This window comes from Amblyomma americanum, chromosome 4 (genome assembly GCF_052857255.1).
Source record: "Amblyomma americanum isolate KBUSLIRL-KWMA chromosome 4, ASM5285725v1, whole genome shotgun sequence".
Classification (NCBI taxonomy): Eukaryota; Metazoa; Arthropoda; class Arachnida; order Ixodida; family Ixodidae; genus Amblyomma; species Amblyomma americanum.
Genome location: NC_135500.1, coordinates 165,109,364 through 165,135,578, shown reverse-complemented (window position 1 = coordinate 165,135,578; position 26,215 = coordinate 165,109,364). Strand labels below are relative to the sequence as shown.

General features: G+C 45.9%; 1 protein-coding gene across 1 annotated transcript; it reads left to right on the top strand.

The window, feature by feature from the left end:
- Nucleotides 1–25,105, top strand: LOC144129905 (cytosolic non-specific dipeptidase-like). Its single transcript, XM_077663963.1, has 13 exons — nucleotides 1–31; nucleotides 1,209–1,275; nucleotides 2,387–2,510; nucleotides 5,086–5,256; nucleotides 7,764–7,922; nucleotides 11,239–11,396; nucleotides 13,939–14,013; nucleotides 15,937–16,081; nucleotides 16,997–17,096; nucleotides 20,640–20,811; nucleotides 21,425–21,510; nucleotides 23,176–23,342; nucleotides 25,058–25,105. The coding sequence occupies exons 1-13, from the start codon at nucleotides 1–3 to the stop codon at nucleotides 25,103–25,105; spliced, it is 1,503 nt and encodes a 500-aa protein (XP_077520089.1).
- The last annotated feature ends 1,110 nt before the right edge of the window (nucleotides 25,106–26,215 follow it).

The following is a 26,215-nucleotide window of genomic DNA, read 5'->3' as shown; positions in this document are numbered from 1 at the left end:
ATGAGTGCTTCGTCTCCACGCGAAGACGCTGGTAAGAGACAGCCCTCTCATTGACGCGATGCCAAATGTCATGTACGGTGCGCTGAGTGATAGTGTATGCGAGGATGAAATAGGTTATAGAGGGGCGCATCGGTGATTTGTAGTCAAGCACGTTCCGATGGCACTTACGCAATGTTAGGATTAAGCGTGAACTTACTAAATTCGATAGCATTTTACTCAAAACAGTTCCCTGCTTGTATTGTTGGTAGCTGATATCTTCTTTCGAGGTGCACAGGAAGCTAACATACCGAGGCGCCGGTACTTGCTGCAATCATGAACTACCGACACAGTTGAAACTGCTTTGTTCGCAGCGTAACGGTTACCGTATGCCGAGACCACAATGGGACGTTGTGAAGTGCATGCGCGCATGTGTGTGGTTCTCCGGGAGACAGTGTATAGGCGATTTCCCCAAGACTTCAGCATCCTTATGGAATCGGGGGCTACCGCTGTGCGGAGGATTATCTCACGCGATGCCCTAAGGTCTACAGGTGGGCCAGTTCGTTCACATGCACAATGGAACAGCGCAGGTACTAGGCAACCAAAGAAGGAAGGACACGAACAACGCAAGCGCATGTTTTGTTCGTATCTCACTTCTTCAGGTGTTCGTTGTTCGCGCTGATCCACTAATCAATTAATGCTACTGGCATTACGACGATGAAATATTTCTGCTCACACATGGATGTCTGGCCAGTGACGCAAGTGATGCCATAGCAAGGCTGTACGCGTTGCCGAAAACTGTGATGGCAATGGTAATAGGCCCACTTGCAGTTTTGCCCCTTGCTTACAGTCTTCAGAAATGACAAAAATCTCTCAAGTTAATCAAAACCTCTGCTTCTTTAAAACAGATAGCTCGTAATTTTATCACTGATTAGGACATGCAAGGCATGAAGTAACGTGGATTTAAAAAATATAGGCGACGGCTGGTAAGTTTGAAGTTCCTCTGCATTCACGGGCATTTATTGAGACGATGCAGCTAACAGCTTCTCCACTTTAGGAAAGCAATACCAACCTACAAATATTCCTATCGTCTCCGCTTTTGAATACTACCTATTTTTATGCATATCTGCGATATAATGGTTTTCCATCGCCTGTAGCGTGTGCATGTTTGACTACGTGCCCAAAATTGCGCCCGACAGAACAACGCTGTTTTGCACTTTTTTTCTTAACAGCGACGAAATCGCACAGCATTGGACCAATTGACGAAGGCATTCCGAGAGATCTAGAAGACGTCTTTGAGTAAGTTGCTGCAACGCTTGTAGAAAATAGCGCTGTTCATGGCCCTTGCTTGCTGATGTTTTGCAACTGTCAGCAGTATGACAAGACAAGAAAGCAGTCGTGTCGCAATTTCTCATCTTCGTGTCGCTACTTGAGTTGTAAAAATACGTCAACTGCAAAGCGTGTAATATTGGTACAAACAAGTGTTGCATCGTCGCATAGCATATAACACTGAGTGTATGACGTCCATATCCTCTAATGCGAGCCCTTCCAGAAAAGGCTCAGTTGGATGCATGAAGTTGCTGTTGCAAACAGGTTCAGAAAAACGAAGGCATTTTTATTTGCTGAATTAAACAAAAATGAAGAAGCAAGATAACCAAACTATCGGGATAAAATGGATACACATTATCCGAAGAGTTCAAGTGAAATCTTCTTCTGAAAACGCTTTTTGGCACGTTGGCCTCTGCACGAAGTGGTAGACGCAAATGTATTATGTAAATACCAGTTTATAATTGATGATCGTTGCTAGTGATGCAAGATGTCGGGGAAAACAGCACAAATTCCTCGCCGGTGTTCTCATTTTCAGTACAGCCGGGGATGGCATGATGGCGAGGCGCAACACATTGCTTTTACAGGGAACCGCGTAGCAACACAGTGCATTTTATGCACAGCGCATCCCACATTTGTAGCCTATTAAGCCGTAACCTTCGCGGTTGATACGGGTCTCGAAAATGGCGGCTCATGCATGACCAGATATACCAGGCCGGCAGGCGCAATAACACAGAAACAATACAGCGGAACGCTTTGATGTACCAGAAACTAAGTGAGCATAAAGTGAGCGGAAGTACTTAGGTGAGCAGTATAAGTACGTCACCACTAAATTATATTTGGTAGGCCTTAAATGTTTTCTCTTGCTGTGCAGACAGCGGAGTAATTAAAGTGCTTTAAGTTGCTGTTTGTAAGGAAACTAAAATGTGTTTCCTATAACCACGAGAAATCGTAGAAACTCTTTGGACGCCAAATTTAACTCTGTTCGTGCCATGGTTCCACACACTTTCGTGAACGCACAGAATCGCAGTCACTCATTGCGGCCTGTGCCTAATAAAAAGACCACACCTTCTACGGTGCGCAGTATCATCGAAAACAGCAAGAGCCAGATGCTGACCTGGCTGAAGGAGCTGGTGGCCATCCCGAGCGTGTCGGCGGAGAAGCAGCACAACAAGGACATTATGCGCGCAATCGACGAGACCAAGACGGTAAAAGGACCCAAAAGATGTTTGGCATGAAAAAATAACGTCATCGAATAGATTCGCTTTTCTTCATTTCCCTTACTAGTTTGGGTTATTGTTTAGTTTTGGTATTGTTTAGTAAGACAAAACACTAATGTTTCATAGCCTTCCGTTCTCAATTAGGTACTTATAAAATGCGTAATACTTATCTCATACTGCTTCAACCGAAAGTCCCCGAATTATAGCTCTGATGGTGCAGTGAAACTGTTTGTTAAAAATCCCTAAAACCTAGAAAGTCTGGGAGTGCGAGGTTTCGAGTTATTAGCACCTTCCGGATATTTGGAACTTGCCTATTGTCGGAATTGGCTGCCGTAGACCGAAAAAAAACCCATTGGCACGAGGCTTTTGGGCAAAGCTGTACATTTTAGTATGCTTACGTACGATAATATTCTTATTAATTAAACATGCGCACGTTGCTTTGGCGTCGGCTGCTTAAACATGGCACTCTGAGAAATAACGTGACGACTTCTGCATTTCATTCGTGTGTCGTAATGAGACCAAAATGATTAAAGCAGAGAACTAAAAGCTGCATTTTTTAGACTCACTTCATTGGCGGCCAGAAATATAGGCATTGTTAACGTGCAGCAGAAAGCTAAAAGCTGCATTTTTTAAAGTAACTTCATTGGTGGCGCAGAAATATCGGCATTGTTAGCATAGCTCCTCGGCGGCTGCAAAAATCATTCTGCGCTCTGGAAGAACGCGAGATTTGCAGCCATTTCCCTACTCCTGCTATCAATAAAGCGGAGAGTTGTGCTAGTCGTTACATACTGCTTTGAATACCAGGCGCTGGACGAGGGAAAAATAAAGAAGACAACAGGACCGGCGCTGGTCCTGTTGTCTTCTTCTTTCTCTGTCCCTCGTCTGAGCGCTGTTATTCCCAGCGACTCCCTCTATCGTGTACAAGCATAGTTCCGTTCTGACCCAAAGATCATTGTGCGAATTAGAATAGAGTAGGGTTTATTTCCGTGAGATCCAAGGGGGGCTCGAAAAAATGTAGATTGTAGATAATTAACTTGCATGTGTTAGATACTCCTTTTACAAAACCGACAGCCAGCATTTGCAGTAAAGTGAAATTATGATTTAAAAAGGCAGCGTTGTAAAATGTATTAATATATGTTACTCGTGCGCAACAAAAACGTTTTTCAACACGTACTGCTCACATTTACAAGAGTGGTGCCAAAAGCACGAAAAAAAAAGAAAAACAAAAACGATTATACAGACGAAGCACGCTTCGTCTGTATAATGGGCTTTTCAAGTGTTTTTTTTTGTTTTGTTACCAGTTTAGCCTGGTTCCTTGCACATGAGCAATCGTACAACCCTGTTCTTGCCTTGTTAGCGACCTGTCGATAGCTCGGGATTTGAGTGTGGTCCGTGTATAGTCATCCAACAATTAGCCCACTGATCACGTCTTCTTATAATAGGCGAACATTTTTACACGTGTATCTGTTCACCTTGCAGGCAGCTGCTTTGCTTTCAGATGTGTCAAACGTTCATTTAAAAACATTGGCGATAAGCGTCCGCGCCAGTGCTCGTCAGTTATGTCTGCCACCTAGGAGACAAACAAATCATGATAAGGAGCGATAAGAGCTACTAGTTGGAAGCGTTGCTAACTTATGAAAAAAACTTGTAAATCTTGCTCGAGGTCTTCATTTCAAGAAGTATACAACATTACCGCAATGTAAACGAAGGTGCTCGAAAATGCTGAAGTGAGTGGTCGTTCGACTGCCTTCCGTCTAAATTTTGTTCAGTACTCCGCAATTCCGGCCTGTACTGGAAGCTCGTGTGGGTTCTGAGGCATTCTTTTCAAACCAGATAATAATAATAATAATAATAATAATAATAATAATAATAATAATAATAATAATAATAATAATAATAATAATAATAATAATAATAATAATAATAATAATAATAATTGGTTTTTTGGGAAAAGGAAATGGCGCAGTATCTGTCTCATATATCGTTGGACACCTGAACCGCGCCGTTAAGGAAGGGATAAAGGAGGGAGTGAAAGAAGAAAGGAAGAAGAGGTGCCGTAGTGGAGGGCTCCGGAATAATTTCGACCACCTGGGGATCTTTAACGTGCACTGACATCGCACAGCACACGGGCGATGTCAGTGCACGTTAAAGATCCCCAGGTGGTGGAAATTATTCCGGAGCCCTCCACTACGGGCACCTCTTTTTCATTTGTTCTTTCACTCCCTCCTTTATCCTTTCCTTTACGACGCGGTTCAGGTGTCCAACGATATCAAAAGTGTTTTATCTACCACCGATTCAGCTATGGGTTCAGAAGCCATCGTAATTAACCACTATACAAAGGTCAGTAACAATGTTCTAACCCTTGCTACTACCTCATTTCTCATCTTGACTGGCCAGCCAACGACAGACAGGCACTAGTGAGCCTTTTTGGTATTAGGTACGTACGGAAATTCGCGAACGTGTTCTATGATTGCGATCGCCCTCAACTGCTGCGATAAAAAAAAAAGAATATTCCTAGAAGACTTGAGCCTTCTCCGGTTTTTGTGATCGCGACATCTTGCAGAAGCTGCAGGAGCAAGGACTCCACGTAACCCTGGAGAGCCTCGGCGACCAGAAGCTGCCGGACGGGAGTAAGGCGCCCTTGCCACCGCTTCTCCTTGGGGCCACTGGACGGGATCCTGGAAAGAAGACCCTGTGCATCTATGGGCACCTGGACGTCTCCCCTGCGCACAAGGTGAATGAGGAAATTGTTTTGCGATGATGGCGGCTACAAGCTAAATCATAAAGCGCACATACAGTCGTCTTCAAAACAAAGAGAAAACGAGTGTCTATTGCTCTGCTTCACGCTTCCATCTGGGCCGTTTGGTTTTTGAGTCTTCATTTATCGTCAGAGTAAAGGGCTGCCCGGCGCGGACTTGGGTTTTAATCAGTCTAAAACGACTGGCTCCAGACAGCTCCAAGCCTATTCCGAACAAGTCTCTAGAATGCTACGCCGGGTAATCAAGAAAAAAAATGGGCTAAGAGAGAAGGAGGCCCTAAGATTAGTTCAGGCTTTCATTCTCTCTAAACTAACATACGCCACCCCGTACTTAGGGCTTAGCAAAAAGGAAAAAGACCAACTAGATGTTATTATTCGAAAGGCAGTTAAGACGGCGCTGGGACTCCCTTTATGCACATCCACTAAGCGCTTACTACAGCTGGGGATCCATAACACCATCGACGAATTAATAGAGGCCCACCGTGTAAATCAAATTGTCAGGCTCTCAACATCTAAGCCTGGCAGGAAAATATTACAGAAGCTGAGAATCAGTCCACCCCGGGAAGTCGCTGACAAGATCGACATGCCCATGCAGATGAGATCACACATTACGACTCACCCCATACCAAAACGCATGGATGAGGAATATAACAGAGGACGGAGACTAGCCAGAGCTAGACACCTCTCTAAGCGCTGGGATGGAAACAAGGACACGATCTACGTCGATGCAGCTGGACCCGTTAACGGAGTCGCGGCAATTGCAGCAGTTTCACCCCGGGGGGATATCATTGCAAGCAGCCTTATCCAAGCGGTGGATACCACATCGGCTGAAGAAGCAGCTATCGCACTAGCGATATCAAAGAACAGCGAGGCAACGGTTATGTCCGACTCACAAGCAGCGGTACGCAATTACCTCAGAGGCCGCGTTGGCGCTCCGTGTTGGGAAATTTTGTAAAGGTCTAATCCTTCCAACATCCAGATCTTTTGGACGCCAGGGCACCTCTCAACGACGGGCAATGAGGCGGCCAACACAGCTGCTCGAGCTCTCCTCCTCTGAGCATCTGGCACGCAGCCTCTCTCTGACATAGTTGACAACCCCTCACCCTTACTAAGCTACGCAGAAATTACGGAGTACTATAAGATCACAAGAAGGGAATATCCTCTTCCTCACAAAACCCTAAGTAAATATGAAGAGCACATAATCAGGCGACTACAAACTAATACTCTGCCCAATCCTTACCTAATGAGTAAATGGTACCCAGAAACCTACAATTCGTCCTGCCCCTTCTGTGGAGCAGTTGGCACACTCTTTCACGCGGTTTGGGAATGTCAAGAAAACCCAGACTTGGACAGCAATGCCGATCCGACTCATGAGAGCTGGGAGGCAACCCTTCATAGCCACAGCCCACTCGACCAAAAATTGCTGGTTGAGAGGGGCCGGATTATGATGACGACCAATGGGTTCTCGTACTGAACCCACCCAGTTTTCGTGCTCTGAATAAATGTTTTTCCTCCTCCTCCTCCTCCTCCTCCTCCTCAAGAGAATGTGCTGCTTCTGTGCCTAAGTCTATAATAGACATTCATTCTTCACATCGCTGCTTTGAACAAGGTGAAGGGTTCAGTTCACTAACCATAATTTAGTCAAATGATCTTGTCTTTACTATGGTTTGTCCTGTTGCCGAGACAACTGGCCAGCGAATTGAGACCACCCTCTTTCCTATTATTCTAGTTCGCACTTGGAGAACAGTACCTTCTCTCTCCGCTCATACTGTGCATTATTTTTTCCAAATTATTCGCATCTTGGTGGATGCTGAGGATCTATTCTTTTCCCCAGCGGCGGTTGATCTTGCTGATAATTCCTTCAGTGGCTTGTCCTAGAGCACAAAACATTTTTTTAACATTTTCTGTATATTTTTCCAAGACGAACGAGGCACGCAGGCTATTAGCACAGTGAGAGTTATAGCAGTGGAAACAATGGGTTGAGGACAACTTTGGAAATTATTACGATATTCCGGCTGGGAGCCATAATAGCTAGAACACTACCCCACCTCACTCACGCGAAATTTCTTTCCGCTTTCAGTAAAATATCATCAAACAACGCTTAGTTTGTATTCCGAATGGTCGACAGGTAAATTCAGGATGTTTCAATAGTGAGATTATACATTAAAATGTATTAAACCTAGAGAAGGTTTTACACAGAGCTATTTTTGTCAGATTGGCATTGCTACTATGGCACAAAGCCTGAACTCTCGAGGAAAGATCAGATCACCAAAAATGTCTTCAGGCTTGTCGTGAGGGCTACTCTCTTTTTCTTATCCGCTGATCCAAAACAAAGAAGTAGTGAAATAGTTTTCAACATTCTCAAAAAATAAACCATTAGTGTTATACTTGATCTCATCTCTGGAAGTAACCTTCCCTGAACTTGCCATTTTTGTGGCCTCTAAATGCGGGGCTTAGAAGAACGGTTGTTGCGGCCAACGCAGGAGGACGGTTGGTCGACAGACCCGTTCCATCCGACGGAGAGGGACGGCCGGCTGTTCGGGCGTGGCGCCGCCGACGACAAGGGTCCCCTGGTCGCCTGGATAGGGGCGCTCAGCGCTTTCAGCAAAAGCCGCGTGAAATCCACGCCCGTCAATGTAAAGGTATATCCATACGAATGCCCCTGGTTACGCGCTTCTTCAGACTAAAACCCTCATATAGCGCATTTGGTATCTGCGAGAGAGCTCTATTTTTCTTAAGCTCGCCATTGATTACTTCTCACAGCACAGCGAAATCAGCTCTGCATTCATTTCAAACTACAAAAAAAAATTGATTCGCTCTTTATCTCAAACGTTCACGTCTTCTTTGTGTGGCTGCATGTTTGACAGCTCGGTGTATCATATCGCACTGCTGTACAAATATAGCGTCACTTGGCTCATGGGTACCAAAACATCACTGCACAGGTGGCTCATGTGCGGTGCGTCTTCCCACTGCAGGGCTCACTGGCCCTCCACGTCCCATCTATGGTAGCTGCACTAGACACACGATTCTTGTTCAATTATATTCTCTATATCTTAAACAGGGGAGTGCAGCTTAAAGTACCTGAACTAAAAAGTCGCCTAATATAAATTATTCACTTTCTTTAGCTTATTATAATAAGCCTGGCTATGCCCACAGCGGAGCAAATGCCACTCCCCTATCTCTCAAGTCAGCCCGGTTCTGTATCAGCTCCGGCCACCTTATCCCCTGTAAACTTCCTGATCTCATTCGCCCACCTAACTTTCTGCCACCCCGTGGAAAGCTTGACTCCTATTGGAATCCTGTCCGTTACCCTTAACGACCAACGGTTATCTTGCCTTCGCATTACATGCCCTGCCCAAGCCCATTTTGTCTTCTTGATTTCGAATAGAATATAATTAGACGGCGTTTTCCTCTGCAGTCTTCCTGCCTCTTAATTTTACACCCTATAATCTTCCTTTCCATAGCTCGCTATGCTGTCCTCAGTTATCTCAACGCTCACCTGCTTCGCAAAAGCCAGGATGAGGTGCACCCACGCTAGAGCTACCCTTCCCTGCAGCCAAGCGCCACCCCCCAGCGCGCCGCTCGCTCGGTGACACTAAGCCTATAGGGTTCGAAGCAGGAGTGGAAGGTGGTTTGGAGCTTGCTGCGGCTCATCGTAAATGATCTAATGTTATTATCACTCTTTGAACAACCCAGCCGTCTCACACTAAAATGAAGGGACGACTCATTTGCGCAACGCCTTCGGCAGGGAAGCGACCGAAAAAAAGGGCCAGGAGAGAGCGAACACGCGCCGACGGCAGCGGCTCACCGCGGCCTGCAGGCGCAAACCGCCGTTTCGAACAGCCCGCCAGAACCACATTACTGCCGAACGCCAAATATATCACCGCACATGTTTCCCCTTAATTCTTACTTTAAAGCAGGTGCAGTGACGTAAAGTCTGTCAGTAATGTTCCCCACCGTCCTGTTTTAGTCCTGTCGGTTGCACCTGCTGCATCATCCACGCTTTCAATGCGTTATCTCGATAAAGGATCCAACAGGCCGGCGCTAATTATTATCAAAATAGCCGTGGTCCCATGAGTGGGGCACGCATAATCTAGGTTCCACTGTAGGCAAATAATTCACTGGAAAATTCATGGCCTATCTCGTCCGTGAGAGCACGTGTAAGCATGAAATTCATTGCAGGAAAGCTGTAACGCGTGTCGGATGGCTCATGAATTTTATTAAGTCGCACACCGATATTGGACGCGGCCATGGTGTATATAGCCTAGCTTATTCTCACACCCTAGGTGGCATTTGGCTGCTTAACGTATGTACCCCTGTGTTCGCTCAATTCTATTCGAACTAGACAACGTAGACAACGCGCAGCATAGTCTCCCTGGCGGCGTTGGCGGCTGTAGGAGCCTCCGCCATCAGCCGCTCGGCTTCGAGCGCCGACTGCTTGACGTGTCACCGCTTACAGACGCTTCTATACTATTAATGCTAGGCCGCACCGTCAGCAACCTACGCTTCATTCGTTGTTTGATGCCCTATTGTTCTCATCTGCTCTTAAACACCCTTGGCGACGCGTTTCGCCTCCTTGGCCGCCTTCTCACCTTAATGTGCGGCGACATAAAACTGCCATTCGCGACATAGTCGAATTTTGTATTTCTTGACTCAACCGGTGCAGTTGCACATCCATGCCGACAGCGCTGCTGGTTCTGAGAATGCGGAAGCACGGATGAAATATGAGGAAGACGTGAGAACAGGCAGTGCGAGGGGCTGCGGAGGTGGCCGGGTGTTATAACGGCGTATTTCAGTTGTCGATCCGGAGCAAGTTTTCTTGCTCCGCGAAACCGAAAGGCGTGTTTCAACGTGTTTCAAAGGCGTGTTTGGTCAAGCTGCTCATTGGCAGCTTTTTTCTACAACCCCTCCATCTGTTTTGTTAGATGGGAAAATAAATTGAATGATTGGTCGGTTGGTTGATTGATTGATTGATTGATTGATTGATCTGCATTCAGATGCTGAGCTCTGATTCTATCGCGGCTGATAATATGCTCCTTCGCATATTCAGCGATGCGCGGCGAATCGACGATAGGAATACGCCATAGAGCATTGGTATACAAGCTGCCCTACTCGGTTTAGGCCATAGCCGGTTTGCGTGTTTACGGGGTGGTAAGGTTTTTTTTTTATTTGCTAGCAACCGCTCGGATGAACAAGACGCATCTGGACAAAACTAGCTATTGTTTCACTTGCCTAACCATGCTTCGTTGGGAACCTAAGATGGCTTTGAGGCCTTTAAAACGTGCGTGCCTTTTCTGACAATCTCGTGGAATGAGGGTCATGAACGATATCAGGCAAAGGTGGGAAAGAAAGTCGGAGAAGTTAATGCACACTGATGGGCACGCCCACAGTTCACAGCAGCTGCAGGGTAACACCGTTCAACCAGTCGCCCGGGGCGCCACCCGCTTGATCATTTACGCTACGCCTGTGTCCTTCAGTTAAGCGTGGGTAGGTACAAATAGTATGCGAAGATTTTTATGTTCAAGTAAAAAACGTTGCTATTCAAGTACGTTCACGCTGCGTGCCGGCGGCAGCGCTGTTTTTTTTTATTCTAACATAATGCCCTGTGCTTCGATGCTCCCATGAGAGCCTAACTGGCTACCTCTGTCGCATTTTTTGGAACCACTGTTTATTGTTAACGGCATAAGCAGACGAAGGCAGGCACGACGCCCTTTACTACCCTGTTAGGAATTTTCCAGTTTTGAGGGTGGCTTAGGATTACAAGAATTTCCTAGGCAGCGATTTCAGACGGCAATGAGACCGTCATAACGCTGTGAAAGCTTTCGAAAAGTTGAGGTTTCATTGTCCTTTCGCATATTATTGAACGCTTCGCATAGTAGCTGGTGCAAAACAAAATTTCGACTCTCTCCCTTACACTGATCGCATGTACATTACTGCATCGTTACGGTGCACACGCAGTTCGTCATCGACAGCACGGAGGAAGTCGGCTCCCCCGGCCTTGGATGCTACCTGGCGGCGAACTCCAAGAGGGGCTTCTTCCATGACATCAACTTCGCTTGCATCTCGGACGGCTTCTGGCTCACCCCCCATACGCCGTCCATCACATATGGCCTCAGGCAAGATGTCGTCTGTCTCATTTTTCGCAGCGCGTCGACACCGAAAAATCCCCCACTGCTCAAAAATATAAAGATGTTCAGGTGGGCCAGAATCATTTAGTGTACATTGGCTATAGGCAGGGGGACAACGTGTGACCCGTGGTCCTGATATTCAGATTGCCGTCCATTGCCGTCCATATTCGCCTCCATCAAACTACGTCCACCGTGGGTGGCATCGCAACCTTGGGATAACAAGCCCGTCACCAAAGGCGATGAGCGACCGCGTCGGGATCCGCTATATTTGATGATGTCCAGGAAAGATAGGCACGCCTAACCACGATGTTCGCCGCACCTCTGATCGGAGGGCTGTTATTATCTTATCGCCTGTGGCGATGGTCTCAGAGAAAACTGTGCGCTTTTTCGAAGAGATTTGACCAAAATATGAAACGAGAATTTCTGCACTTCCAAATTACAGTATCTTAAACCAGAGCGCCGATATTTTACTGTTATCTTAAAGGCCAACTCGTGTTTTTTTTATACTTCCTCTAATTTTACTGTAGTTATCACTCTTTGTTCTCCACAGTTTTGTGGTCCTTTGTGTTATATTTTGCAGTGAGGCGGTGTTTTGTTTCTGCTCAAGCAAATCTTAAAATTTCCCATTTTATGCCCTCAATGGAAAGATTTCTACGGGAAACCTTGCGCGTGTGACTTCACTGGACCAATGGCAGTTGATATTCGCTCTGCGTTTGCTGAAGTACAAAATTTCGAGCTGGCTTTTGGTCATTTCAGAGAAATTATAGACAACTTTAGCATGCCATGCAACTTGTCACAGTTATCGTTGCCGGAATGCTGCTAGTGCTCACGAGCTGATAGGTCCCCATGAGGCGGCGCGTGCAGTTACCGGGTGTCTGGTTAGTGTCTGGCGCCATCTGGCGCCATTTGGGGCGCTCAAGGCAATCTACATGCATAGCTGACGGCTCGCGTGCTCCCGGTGCCTCGGTAACGCTAACTGTAACATGGTACACGGCATACTAAATGTGTCTAATGACCCAAGCTCTCACTTACAGCTTCCAGTTTGGCCAATCAACGCGCACATAATACGTTTCTTGACAGTACCTGTGACGTCAGGTGACGGTCTGTCGTGGCGCCATCGTTTAGTCGAAACCCATGCAGTTTCGATTTCCTGGTTTTTGCTATTTAAATACTTCGACTTCGGGAGAAATATAAAGAATGCGATGTGATTATCAACTCGTAATGTTCAAAAAGTCCGGGAGTTGGCCTTTAACGCGACAGTCTCATTGCGAAAGAAGTATGTCCCAATGGTCGCGAGCAAAGCAGAGCGAAATGCGAAGAACGAAATGCCACTTTTTACATGATGGTTTATTTTTTCCCGTGCATGCGGGAGGTGCGGAGTTCGATCCCCAGTGCCATCGAGTACTCACTGATCATGAAATGGGTACACGCTTTCCTCTGGCCTGGTGCTCAGCTTCTCTGGGGGGAAATGTTTGGAAATCGGTCTTTGACACCCCCCCCTGTAACGGAAATATTTTTTTGCCTTGGTGCTCTTCGATCTAAATATTAATCATCATCGTAGTCATCATCATCATCACACCGCCACCACCACATCAACATCACTATCCTTCCTGTCTGTCGCACCTTCTTTTCTGTTACTGACCTCGGTATTCAAAAACAGCGATTACTCACGGTGTAACGTGGTTACTTCCGATGGCGAAGGGAGCATTGTTACTGCATACGTGCCAAACGGGCGCGGATTCCTTTAGGTATTCAGACGAGCGCGCAATGGGAGGACGGTTTTGCTTTCGAAACACCCATAACTTCCGAAACACACGTAACTTCCGAAACATGCAAGTACCCTGCGTTGCACGAAAGTAAGAGAGTTTATGAATGGTATTTTCTGAATCATGATAGTGTTTCTATATGCGGTGTGACAAGGCCATGTTTCCGATCCAAATCGTGGCCGCTCTCGCCTAGGGGTCTAACCGCTTCTTTTCCTAGCCTGTCTTCGTTACAAGAATTTTTTAGAAAGTCTGTAGACTGTGCATAGACTTCTGTCTACAAAGCCTATTGACTCTGTAGACAAATCTTAGAGAACAGTTTATAGGCGATGCAAATACTATAGACATTCTATAGATTTATGACCATACACGTTTAGTAGAGTTTCGTCTTGGGCAGTTTACAGACTACAATTCGAGAAAAAATGAAATATCTATATGAAGGAAATAGTCTATAAAAAGTTTATAGACACTCTATAGACCATTTCTGTAAGGGATAGCTGCATCGCGGAAGTGATTGATCAAAGCATTGGTTTCATTTGTTGTTCATAAGGCACCAAAACAGTTCAAAACGCATGAGATTGACGCACGAGACGCACGTTGGGGATGTTATTGTGCTCCGTAAGTATATCAATCGAGTCTCTGCATTCGCACTAACGACGTGCACTTCCGGCTGAAATGCGTTTCGAAGCCACGGATTCGGCCAGTAATGCGCAGCTTCGCTATAAATTATCGAGCTTGATAGAATTTATTTTCTTTTTGTTCTTCAGGGGAATATGCCACTTCCAGGTAGAGGTGGCCGGGTCCAGATCAGACCTGCATTCTGGCATCTACGGCGGCACCACGTAAGCCCAACCTTCTGACTACTATTGGTCCAGTGTAGTGCGGATCACGCGGAAATGAAAGAAAGCAGGCGTGCTGTATTTCAACTGCGTATTTTGTCGGCAAACAAGAATATGCACGTGAGAAGAAATGCTGCATTATATATATATATATAAAAACGAAAGAAATGCATGCACAAAGAACTAGAGTTTATTATTTCTGACACGCAGTAACCTTAGATTGCCATTAAAATAAGCCTGCAGAGAAAATTTTGGCTGCCAGCAAGCTGCGGCGTGCGCAAGAAAAACCGCGAAGCATCACTGATCCTTTAGAATTCAGAGAGCGAACTTAAATGAAAATATAAGCGGCATTCCTGCAATGCTTCAAGCACAAAAAATATTTTTCTCGTCATAATATCGCATTTGGCAGCTTTTCCCCACTTTTTTTCTGCCTCATGATCTGCTTGCCGAATGCACGAGCATGCGCGCCTGGGCTGCTAAAAAAAGCGTTCTGCTGGATAGCCCTTGTCCGGTGTGCTTATCCTGACGCATTTTGTCATAGTTTGCGCTGAAGTTCTTCCTTATTGACGATGAGGAAGTTTCCTGACAGCCAAATATCGTTTTCCTCAGTGCTGTGCCTTATTCTTCAGGCAAACAACGCGTAAAGTACAAAACCTTGTTTATATTAATGTTCTCTCACTGAAGCGTTAACGGGGCGGTCAACAGCTTTGGTAACGTCGCACAATCTTCACGAAGTGCCAGTAATAGCCCTAAGTTGGACAGCGAACAAAAAATTTGGCAAATGCATCACACAGCATCACCGGAATGCGCAGTGAACTTCTAATACGTCATTGAACGCGGCACGCAGCCTGAGAATCCATCGAAAGGCAAGCTTAAGTGTGTGCAGGGCAATTAGTCCTGTGCTGCGCCAACCGCAGCCTACTTATCCCGAAAAAAAAAAGCCCTATATTCATTTCTCTATTTAGCGTTCTGTGGATCCTGGCTGTTTTCTTTCCCGTGACATCTATTTTACCCCAAGGCACCAGTGCTGATTTGTGAAGCAGTAAGTTAAATTTCCCTAAACTGTATAAAGCTTTACAATCACCTGCGTGATTCTGTGTAGTGGTGACGTCGCAGTGAAAGCCTATTCGATTTAAGTTAGGTTTGGTTTATGAGGTTCAACGTCCCAAAGCGACTCAGGCTATGAGGGACGCCGTAGTGGAGGGCTCCGGATAATTTTGGAGCAACTGTGGTTCTCTGACGTCCACTTGCATCTCAAGGTACACGCGCCTCTATCATTTCGCCTCCATCGCAATGTGACAGCCGTGGCCGCGTTCGTGCCCACATTCGCGTCCGTGTCTTTCTGGTCAGCAGCCGTGCACCATGACCACTGAGCCGCCGTAGCAGGGTTATTCGATTTAAGCCTGAAACCACTCTCTATAGTCAATGTGTTGGCATTACTTTGCACGTATGTTCGGTTACTTTTTGCTCGGTTGGAGTGAGATGACCAATCAGGGCAGGCCCTGAGATGGTAGCTAGGATGCCGGTCGGCCGAGAATTGACCTCAAGTGCGGAAACATAGTACGCACAGCCTTATGAATCTCACACGTAATCGCTGAACTGATGGTTTAGTGTTCGCTTGTGAACAAAGACCATTCGCAGGCATATTGAACTATGTGTGGCTCACCAGTGCTTTATTGTTTAAACCATTTCTACGAAAAAAAAACGAATTTAGCTTTGACATCAAGCGAGCGGGAGTAATAATCGCAAAACAGCCATTTAGATTACCTTCCAGTGCCATTTCAAAACCGTAGCATCATCCTATACAGTATTGGGGCATTCATTTCACCTGGTGGTGCACGGAACTGAAGAACATTCTTTAAGAGCTACTGTGCGATGAAAATATATGGAATACAACCGCAACGAAGCATTGTCCGTGCAACGCAGGCTGGAGGCGATGTCTGATCTTGTCCACCTCCTGGATAGCCTCATGGGGCCCCGTGGTCACATCACCGTGGAAGGCATCTACGACGACGTCGCTCCCATAACAGATATGGAGTGGAAGTTTTACGAGCACGTCAACTTCGACCCGGTGAGCCGCCTAGGATCGCAGATGCCCACGAATGGCCTGCTTAATCAGAACTGGGCGAGAGCGCAGAAGTTATCTTACGTAACTGTGGTTCGTTTTCATCTGGTAACAGCAGATGAGGACGGCGGTAGTGCTTATGGAGAGGATAACAGGCGTAGTAGTGGTGGGTATTCTGGAAGTGATGGTATACGAACTTTGAACAGTGTCAGTAGAGGGGGTAGTAATGACATTGGCTGTTGTAGCCATGTCTAACACTCTCGGAAAAAAATTTTGAAAATTGGAAAATTGTAAGATACTGTTATGGAAATGTTTAAGGTAACGGCCCATTATTCTGATAAGTAGCAAATTTTTTTCTTTCAAAGTGTTTCCATAGATCGCATCGAATGGTTAAGACTTCCGTAGGAAACCAATGGGGAATGTTTTTGACGGTAGAAAAAACGTTAGTGGAAAAAAATGCGACTGCCATCGAGTGATCCACGGAAAACAGATTGTTATAGTGAAATATGATATTATATAAAAAATTGCGTTCATAAATGGTTTACCGCTCAAGAATATTTTTGTCTAGAATTGTTGGGTATGCGGTGGGTGCAAGAACCAGTGGTAGTCTACCATGTCGAAAGAACTCAAAATTGTCGCAACTCGGGTATAGTGTAATCGCATTATCCCTATCTCATCGAGTGCTTATCTATTTGCATCTGAAACTGCGAGCTCTGCGTCCAGGTGATCTGGTTCTTCTGTCTTCGTCCTAGTGAGAAAGCCGGTCGGTGGACCTCGGTAACACAGCAATCTCATTCCCCTCTTTGTGGCGAGGGTAGCGCACAAAGTTTGGGAGTTAGTGTTCTGGTTTTGCCTTTATTACCGAAACCTCCTTGGATATGCATGATCATAGCACGACCTTATTCTGTTGCTCAATCTCAGGATGAGTACCAGGAGAAGATGGGCATATGGAACCTCACCACTGACGACAAGGTGCAGTTGCTGATGCGCCGCTGGCGCTATCCGGCACTCTCCATACATGGTAAGACGGGGCTGAAGTGCGATAATAACCATTTTCGTATTCTGGTTTATAACTCATGTATAAGTTTTTCCGTTCGACCTTATTCCTAGTGTCATTCAGTTATTCCTCTATTAGGTGTTTATTTATTTCGTACTTTATACAGCATATTCAACACACACACACACACACACACACACACACACACACACACACACACACACACACACACACACACACACACACACACACACACACACACACACACACACACACACACACACACACACACACACACACACACACACACACACACACACACACACACACACACACACACACACACACACACACACACACACACACACACACACACACACACACACACACACACACACACACACACACACACACACACACACACACACACACACACACACACACACACACACACACACACACACACACACACACACACACACACACACACACACACACACACACACACACACACACACACACACACACACACACACACACACACACACACACACACACACACACACACACACACACACACACACACACACACACACACACACACACACACACACACACACACACACACACACACACACACACACACACACACACACACACACACACACACACACACACACACACACACACACACACACACACACACACACACACACACACACACACACACACACACACACACACACACACACACACACACACACACACACACACACACACACACACACACACACACACACACACACACACACACACACACACACACACACACACACACACACACACACACACACACACACACACACACACACACACACACACACACACACACACACACACACACACACACACACACACACACACACACACACACACACACACACACACACACACACACACACACACACACACACACACACACACACACACACACACACACACACACACACACACACACACACACACACACACACACACACACACACACACACACACACACACACACACACACACACACACACACACACACACACACACACACACACACACACACACACACACACACACACACACACACACACACACACACACACACACACACACACACACACACACACACACACACACACATATGCATACATACAGCATATTCACATACAGTAGTTATGCATGGACAGTGGTGCAAAGTGACACACAGTGGTGCAAAGTGACACATAAAAAGGTCACATGCATGAAATGCAAAAGAGTTTGCACACTGTACACACGTGTCGGAATAAGTACATTTTTTGTCACAAACGTACTGTCTAAGGTGCTTGCTTCTAAGCCATCCTTCCTTCTTCATCACTTGTCGTCAAACAAGGTACCAACTAACTAAACTCTGTGTTTTACTGCAAAGAATCAGTAAGTGGTGTTTTCTGGCTGATCAGTGCTCCGTTTTCGGTATAAATGCAATATTGGTTACCTCGCGACGGTGACAATTAATTCTGCTTGATTTAACATTCCACTCTAGTGTCCCTTTAAGCAAGGAACACACATTGAACAGAAGGCATGGATGTCCGTGTGGGAAGCATGTGTGCGTGATGTGCCACTGTGCACGAGGATTACACTGTTAACACTGCGCAAGGGACATACGCTTACCCATGCGCGCATCGACATGTGCATCGCCTTGGGTGGGCGTTATATGTAAGTACAAGTGTGTATTCCGCTTTTGATATCATCCCGAATGTGTGCTTTCCTAAGCTTGCGGTGACTGATGCAAGCCTGGACGTTCCACGCAGTGTCATTCTGTTATGCTATCACTAACTCCCATCTTCACTATATTTACTTCCCTTTTTATTTCATTTATTTCATTAGCACAGAATAGCAGGCATATTAACTGTTGTTTTTAGGAAAGAAAAATGGCGCATCGACTGTCTCACCTATCGGCGGAAACATCCACCGCGTCTTTAGGGAAGATAGGAAGGTGGGAGTGAAAAAAGAAAAAGAAAGAGGTAGGGTTTTAACGTTATTTTAAACCAAGTAGACGTGCGAAAGCCAGGCACCTCGAGGCTGCCAAGGTCACCCTCTCATTGGCTAGAGCTGGCGCTGCGCTCCTCCGAACTAACCCGAGCTTACTCGAGCTATAGGCCTTGCAAAAATGGTCTATAGACAGTCTATAAACTTCTTATCGGCACTATTGCCTTCCTATAAATATTTATTTTTGTCTATTCATAGTCTATAGACAGTCTATAGACAAAAGTCTTGTAAAAGGGTGTCGCCATAAATCTATAGACTGTCTATAGGATTTGTATTGCCTATAGACAGCTCTCTAGAGTTTGTCTAGATAGTCTATGAACCTTATAGACAAAAGTCTATGGGCAGTGTATAGACTGTTTAAAGAAATTTTTGTAATTGCTCCGAGGCTTCACACAAAATTTTTGGTTGGAGCTATGTTAAGTAGTGCTTTCGCCCTAAAAAGATGTGCCGTATTGCAGGGCTGCGTTTCGCCTCCATCGAAACGCGGCCGCCGCGGCCAGGGTCGAACACGGGCACTCCAGCTGAGTAGCGTGGCGTTTTCCCCAGATCAACATTTCATTTTTACTCTCGTAAATGTTATTTCACTCTCTCTCCTTTCTAGGACGACCACGTGCTTTCTATAAATTTTTTTTCTAATCCTGTTCTAATTGGCTGTGTTCCGGCCAGACAATTTGTGTCGCTTGTCAAGTTCAAAATAGAGTGCGTCGAGCATGTAGCAGAGACAGCGTCACATTTGAAGAGAGGCGATGCTACATGAGGACGGGGGTCTGTTGTTTGTTTAAATGCTGTCTCATTTGTGCCGTTACTCCGGCCAGAACCGCCAGCTGCCTCTAGCAGAGCATTTGAACAGTCACCCTATTCTATGGGCAGCGGAGGTTTCTCATTCCACACAGACCATCCTTCGATAGTATAGGGTAGGATAGGGTAGGATAGGATAGGATACTGGGATAGGATAGGATAGGATAGGATAGGATAAAATAGGATAGGAATAACTTTATTAAAATGCCGACAACCGACGGTTTAACGCGTCGTGTCGTTGGCCAAGCGTCGGCCCGGGGTTGTGCCCTACTCTGCACTACCCCAGTTCGGCCCGTTTGTGGTCGCAGTAAATAATTTTTTTCGCAGTTGAAATATACGCGTTCAAAACGACATTTTCTTAATCTCATCTGGCACGAAACTCCAAATCGAAATCGGAATGTGATTTCCGCAGCCAGCTTGTGGCGGTTAGGTGGTGGAAGCTGTGAAAACAGCTATCATTGGCTCTTCGTAACGCTTGGTTCTCTAAGACATCCACTTCATCTCAACGTCGCGATTGGCGGGACAGATCAACTCACCAGTCAGTTTTCTATCGGTGGTCTTAATGCCGCTTTTTTATAAGCCCTCGGAGAAGTTTGGCAGCTTATATGACTAAAGAGATTTGGTGTTTCGCATGTCTTAAGCAACTCCAGAAGGAAGCTTGATCCGAACGTTTCCTTCCTTTAATCCCGGCAGGCATCGAAGGGGCGCACTGGTCACCCGGTGAAAAAGCCGTCATTCCTGGCCGCGTGGTGGGAAGGTTCTCCATCCGAACTGTGCCCAACCAGACAGGCCAGAAGGTCGCCGACTGCGTTACAAGGCACCTGGAGCGGGAGTTTGCCAAACGAAAGAGCCCCAACCGACTCAGGTGAGAACAGGAAAAGGGATCCATATGCGTGTGAACAGACGTGAGGCTTCTTATCCTTTAGTTTTATACAGCTGTACAATTGGAGGCTGAAGCTAGTTCGTGTTAGACTACGACAACTGGCGGCAGGTTCCACAAACAAGAAAACATAGGAACGTGTGCCAATCAGTGTCAGTTCGCATGGAAACTACCGCTTTCGGATGGCGCCATAAAAGTGGGAAAAAAGTTAAAAAGCTAACGCTGTAAAACGTCTAAGGAGGACCGGGTTTCCTAATCAGTACGATGTTGCGTTATGAGAAAACCCAATAAAAAAATGGAGGCCTTCTTAAACACATTCTAAAGAGGAAAATCCGATACCATTTAGGTTGCCTGCTATGGTGTCTGCAATAAGTGTCTAATGTTCTTGAGATTTTTCTGCCAAAACTCCGGTTGGAACTGGTTCCATTTATCTTATATGATATGCTTAGCCACCACCTTTTAGAATGTTCAAGTAGCTTTTGTTGCAATATCATTTGGGATCATACTAATCCAACCCGCGCATATTGTGGCGGTCCAGCAATATGCTACACACAGAAAGGAAGCAGGTCTTGACATTGCTCTCCTTGATTGTTTTCAGGGTAACCATGACGCGTAGCACTGAGACATGGCTCAACGATCGCTACAACTCCCACTTCAAGGCTGCCGCAGCTGCAATGCGCCATGGTACGACATTCCACTTCTGCAGACTTCAAAACACTCTACTGGGGAGGCATCCTACACCATGTTAAAATTAAAGTTAGGCTCGGGAAGTTTTCGCGAGATAACGACTCCCCTTACACCTGCCCTTACAATCGTTCGAAGTGAATACGTACTGTAGTCAGCTTACAGTCAGTCTAAGATGAATCGGCGGCCGCAGTGCGAAGGTGAAGGCGCCGGTGTTGAGTACCTGACTCGCATTAATTTCCTCACATCCCCCCCCCCCCCCCCCATCCCCATGTTTGACGTCCCTGATTAAAAAAAAAGCATGGTTCCGAGGCATAATACCGTAATATAAAATACCACACCCTGTCGGTATTGGCTCGTTCGCTTCACATTGCATCTTTAACCACGTTTTCATTTAAGCCAGTAGTTACTAATTATCATATCCACCTCAACGCAGCCATACGGCTATACAAAGAGAAAAGCTATACAGCGTTTCTTTGTAGCTGTATGGCAACGCTGAGTAGGATATCAATTAGTACAATCGCTCCCTCAATTGATAATTACCCAACGTATCGGGATATTCTCAAAATTACGTTGCATTAACCTCGTTTTAACGCTGTAGAATTCGAGTCCCGTTCAGCAGAAAATTCGGCGTCGTCGCTGGCGGCAGAGAATTGAGTGAAAAATCCCCAAAAGAAGCAAATGGCCGACCTGCCATGTGATCACAACCTGCCCCCCGTGGAAGGGAGAAGACTGCCCACTGGATGGTGAGCAAAGTGCCCACTGTGGCAGGCGGAGGTTAAATTAATGAGTGGTCGCGAGAGGGTTGCTCCGGAAGAGCAAGATGGGTCTACTCACAAGCCCCACCGGTAGCTGCGTTTGAAACAGCCACCCACCCGCTTGGACAGTGGCGCATCACTTAACCGCTGCACCACTTCGCCAGGACCACGTGCAGCTATCTCGGAAGAAAATTTCGAAAATTGGGAAATAGTAAGATACTGTTATGAAAATATTGAAGACAATGGCCAATTCTTCTGATAGGTAGCAAAACATTTCTTTCAAAGTGTTTCCATCGATCGCACCGAAGAGTTAAAACTGCCATAGAAAAGCAATGGGGAATGCTTTTGACCATAGTAAAAACGTTAACAGAAAAAAAAATGTAAGAATTCCGTCTGGTGATCTGCTGGTGTATTGATTGTTATAAGAAAATCTCGCATTATATGAAAAAAATTGCGTTCGCCAAAGGTTTCCCGCTCAAGAATGATGTTGTCCAGAATTGCTGAATATGTGGCATGATCACTCCAAGCGATATACGAATGTAAAGTAGAGAATGACCACTTCCGCATATACGGGCATTTATTTATTAACGCTATCGCGTCTATCTTTAAGGGGGCTCTAGCTGATGTCAGGACGGCACGAAAGAGACAAGGACAATAGAGGCACAACAACACAACAGTACAAGCGCCGTCCTGACATCAACTGCAGATATAAACCAACTAGCCCAATCCAAAGTACTTCGTGAGCATATTTTTTTTTACGGGGGCAGTTAAGTTTCCCTCCAGTTTTTTCTTCGATGCATTCGTCGCTTGGCCGTAGACAGTTCCTTCGCCGCTCGCACTCTTTCCACCGAAGACGGTGTTCTCGCTTAATTTTCCCTTCCCGCGAGCCTCTCTCGTTGTTCCTCAGCGTACGGCCTAAGACCGGACCTGACCCGCGAAGGTGGCACCGTGAGTGCGGCCACCCTGCTGCACAAGCACGTCTGCTCCGACATGATCATGATGAGCATGACGCCCGCGGGACGGGGCTGCCACTCGATCGACGAGCACATCCGGGTGGAAGAGCTCGTCGCCGGAGTAAGTGGATTGCTAAACAGCATTTTGTTTTTGCGATGTCCAGCCAAATTTTCACTCCGTGAATGGATTCTTAAAGAGAATTTAGTCTTTTGGCTGATCGGCCAAATTTTCACCCATCGTAGAGGCTCACTTTCTGTGCTATTCAGCTGCTGAAAGCAAGTCATGGGACCGAATCCATGCCGTGACGGCTTCCTTTCCATGGAGGTGAAATACAAAAATGCCCGTGTGCTATGCAATGTCAATGCAAGTGATTAAAATTACTCCGGAGTTCTTCCCTGCGGCTTCTCTCTCGCGTTCAAGCTCTGTTTCTCGAGGGGCGAAAATTGTCGGCGGGCGGAAGTTATACGCTAATAGCGGTGATCTTCCGTAACTGTCGGCATTATTCGAAAGTCCCTCAACGGGTCATGTGATAAGTATTCGTTATTCAATCTTTGCACGAAATCTGGTGACAGTTGTTTCTTGGTAATCGCTTGGCAACGCAAGCTGTAGTTTCCGCAGTGAATTCCGGCTTATGGGAGAAAGAGTAAAGGGTGCACTTTGCAGCTGTACTTTTTGGAAGCAGTATTCGGCCACATGCAACGTATTTACAAAGAACACTCGAGTGGAGTCTTTTTCATACTTATTACTTCCACAGCGCCTGCGCAAACAAGCCTCTTTTGATTACTTTGAAAACAACTTGTAGCCTCCAGTGTACGGATATCATACGATATCCGATGCAACGCGCTGATGCGGAAACAGTGTACCTAGCAGCAAGCATGTTATGTGGTCGGCATGCTTCCGTTCAGATAATCGCCACTATGTCCAGCAAACACGTTGTGTATAAAGCTTCTTTGCAAACGTCACTTATAAATGTGGGGACTATGTGAACTCCATGTGAGAGGAGCAATGCATTCACAGCAAGTTGGGCATAATATTTACACTGCCTTTCATAAATAGCAGGCAACGCTGCGGAGGCTGCCGAAGTGGTGCGTCAGTGAAATAATGTTAGTCTGCTACGTATCATTTGTTTATCTTGAAACCTCGGTGAGGTTTGGACGAAAACAAAGAGAGGTATAAAACGAATTGGTAGCGATGAAAATCACGGTAGAACCTCTGAGGCGCTCAGTGTTTGGCTTCTCTATCTATAATTTTCACTGATTGTTGGGCGCGGATTGAATCAGAGCGATTATCCCAACAAGCTGCATATCGTACTACCGCATGTCATTACTACTTCTCGAAGGAAAAAAAATGTGGCAAGCGCTAAAGCGAACTACATGAAGTGCCATTCACGGCACTTAAGGTTCGTTGCAACAAAATATACCTGTGTGCATTCTGGTTGCATGGCAAACTACTTTTTGGGCGCGGACACAGACTGCGCGAACAGGTGCGCCAGCTACAGCAGCCTTGACTGCTATGTATAAAATGGAGTATAGTAATTTTAGGCAGCAACTAACTGTTCACTGGAAGCACTAGCGAATACATGCGCAACAGACACAAGTTTACAAAGTTACGTTGGAGCCAAGCCTCTAACCCTGTTGCTGTTAAGCTCAACGTAATTGACTCTCTATGCATTATGCTCCGCTCTCGAATGCATTTTTTAAACGTTCATTATGAAGTCATGACCTTAATGTTGTGCTGCGAATTTCGACAGCAATCCTTAACTTGCGGAACCTGATCTTGCCGCAAGAAACTGATCTCTCTACCCACTGCGACGCTCTCGAATGTCGCTTTTGCAGGCAAAGCTGTTCGCAGCGTACATGTACGAGCTGTCCAAGCTGGCCTGAAAGGCTTCAAGAAAAAGCTTCAAGGGCGGCTCAGCGTGCATAATCACGACGCTGCGAAGACAACCGAGTGGCCGCCCCATTGAGATCAGCGGCCCGGGCTTCGGGGGCCTTGAGATCTACACGCCTGACCAGAAACGAAGGCAGCCCTGCTTTAGCTCCGCATGTGGCCACACGGGTCTGCTGAAGCATGCACGAAAGGCTTTGTCCCATGACGCCGTCTCTGGCCTGTAGCGGGGAAGATACATTTAGAGTTAAATTATTTCTGGTTATAACAATCGCGAATGAAATGTAAGAAATAATTATCCCCGTAAAACGGCTCGCCATGTTTTCTTTCTTTTTTTTTTGACACTGCGAAAGCGGTAAATGTATTTTGCGCAATGTGAATGACGCTGAGAGTTTGCCGGTGTCGCCTATTTTCCCGAGAAAATAAATTTCTACTGATAACTTTTAAAAGTGCTTGTGAAGCCTGCAGTGCCCGGCATGTTGCGTACAAAAGATACTACGAATCCCAATAGTTTTGTTTGGCTTGCAAAAATGTCAAATTTTGACACTATTGCGCAAACCATATTCTCTCATGTATTTATTAAAGAAAAATAGAGGAATCAGCTGCCACAGATGCATGGGGCCTGCTGTAAGATCAGAAACGGCCACACCTAACCGCACCGCCAAAACAACCTGAGACTTGCTGAGCATTGCACAACGAAGAGGCATAAAAACCTTAAACTACTTATTCAATGTGCTGGACTATATGTGCAGTTTTATTGTTACTAGGCGTTCGGAAAATATGCTCATTTGCTAATTTAATTGTACTTTACTCCTTTTTATCTCAACACGTCCACTCGTTTTTAACAATTCTGGAATATAGGTGCTATTCATGGCGAAATTCTGGTCGGTAATAGGTTTTATCTTTTTTTTTGCTTTCGGATGAACATCATTCTAGCAAAAGTTTTCAATTTAGTGCATGGTGGCCCTGAGCGCTGGTTGTAAGGAGACACTGAAGAGAAATTGAATACGGCCTGAATGATTAGATTACCACGTTCTAACGACAAAGACGCTACTTTCAATGAAAACGCAGCTTTTTTAAGATGGGAAAGGCGAGGAAGTTAAATG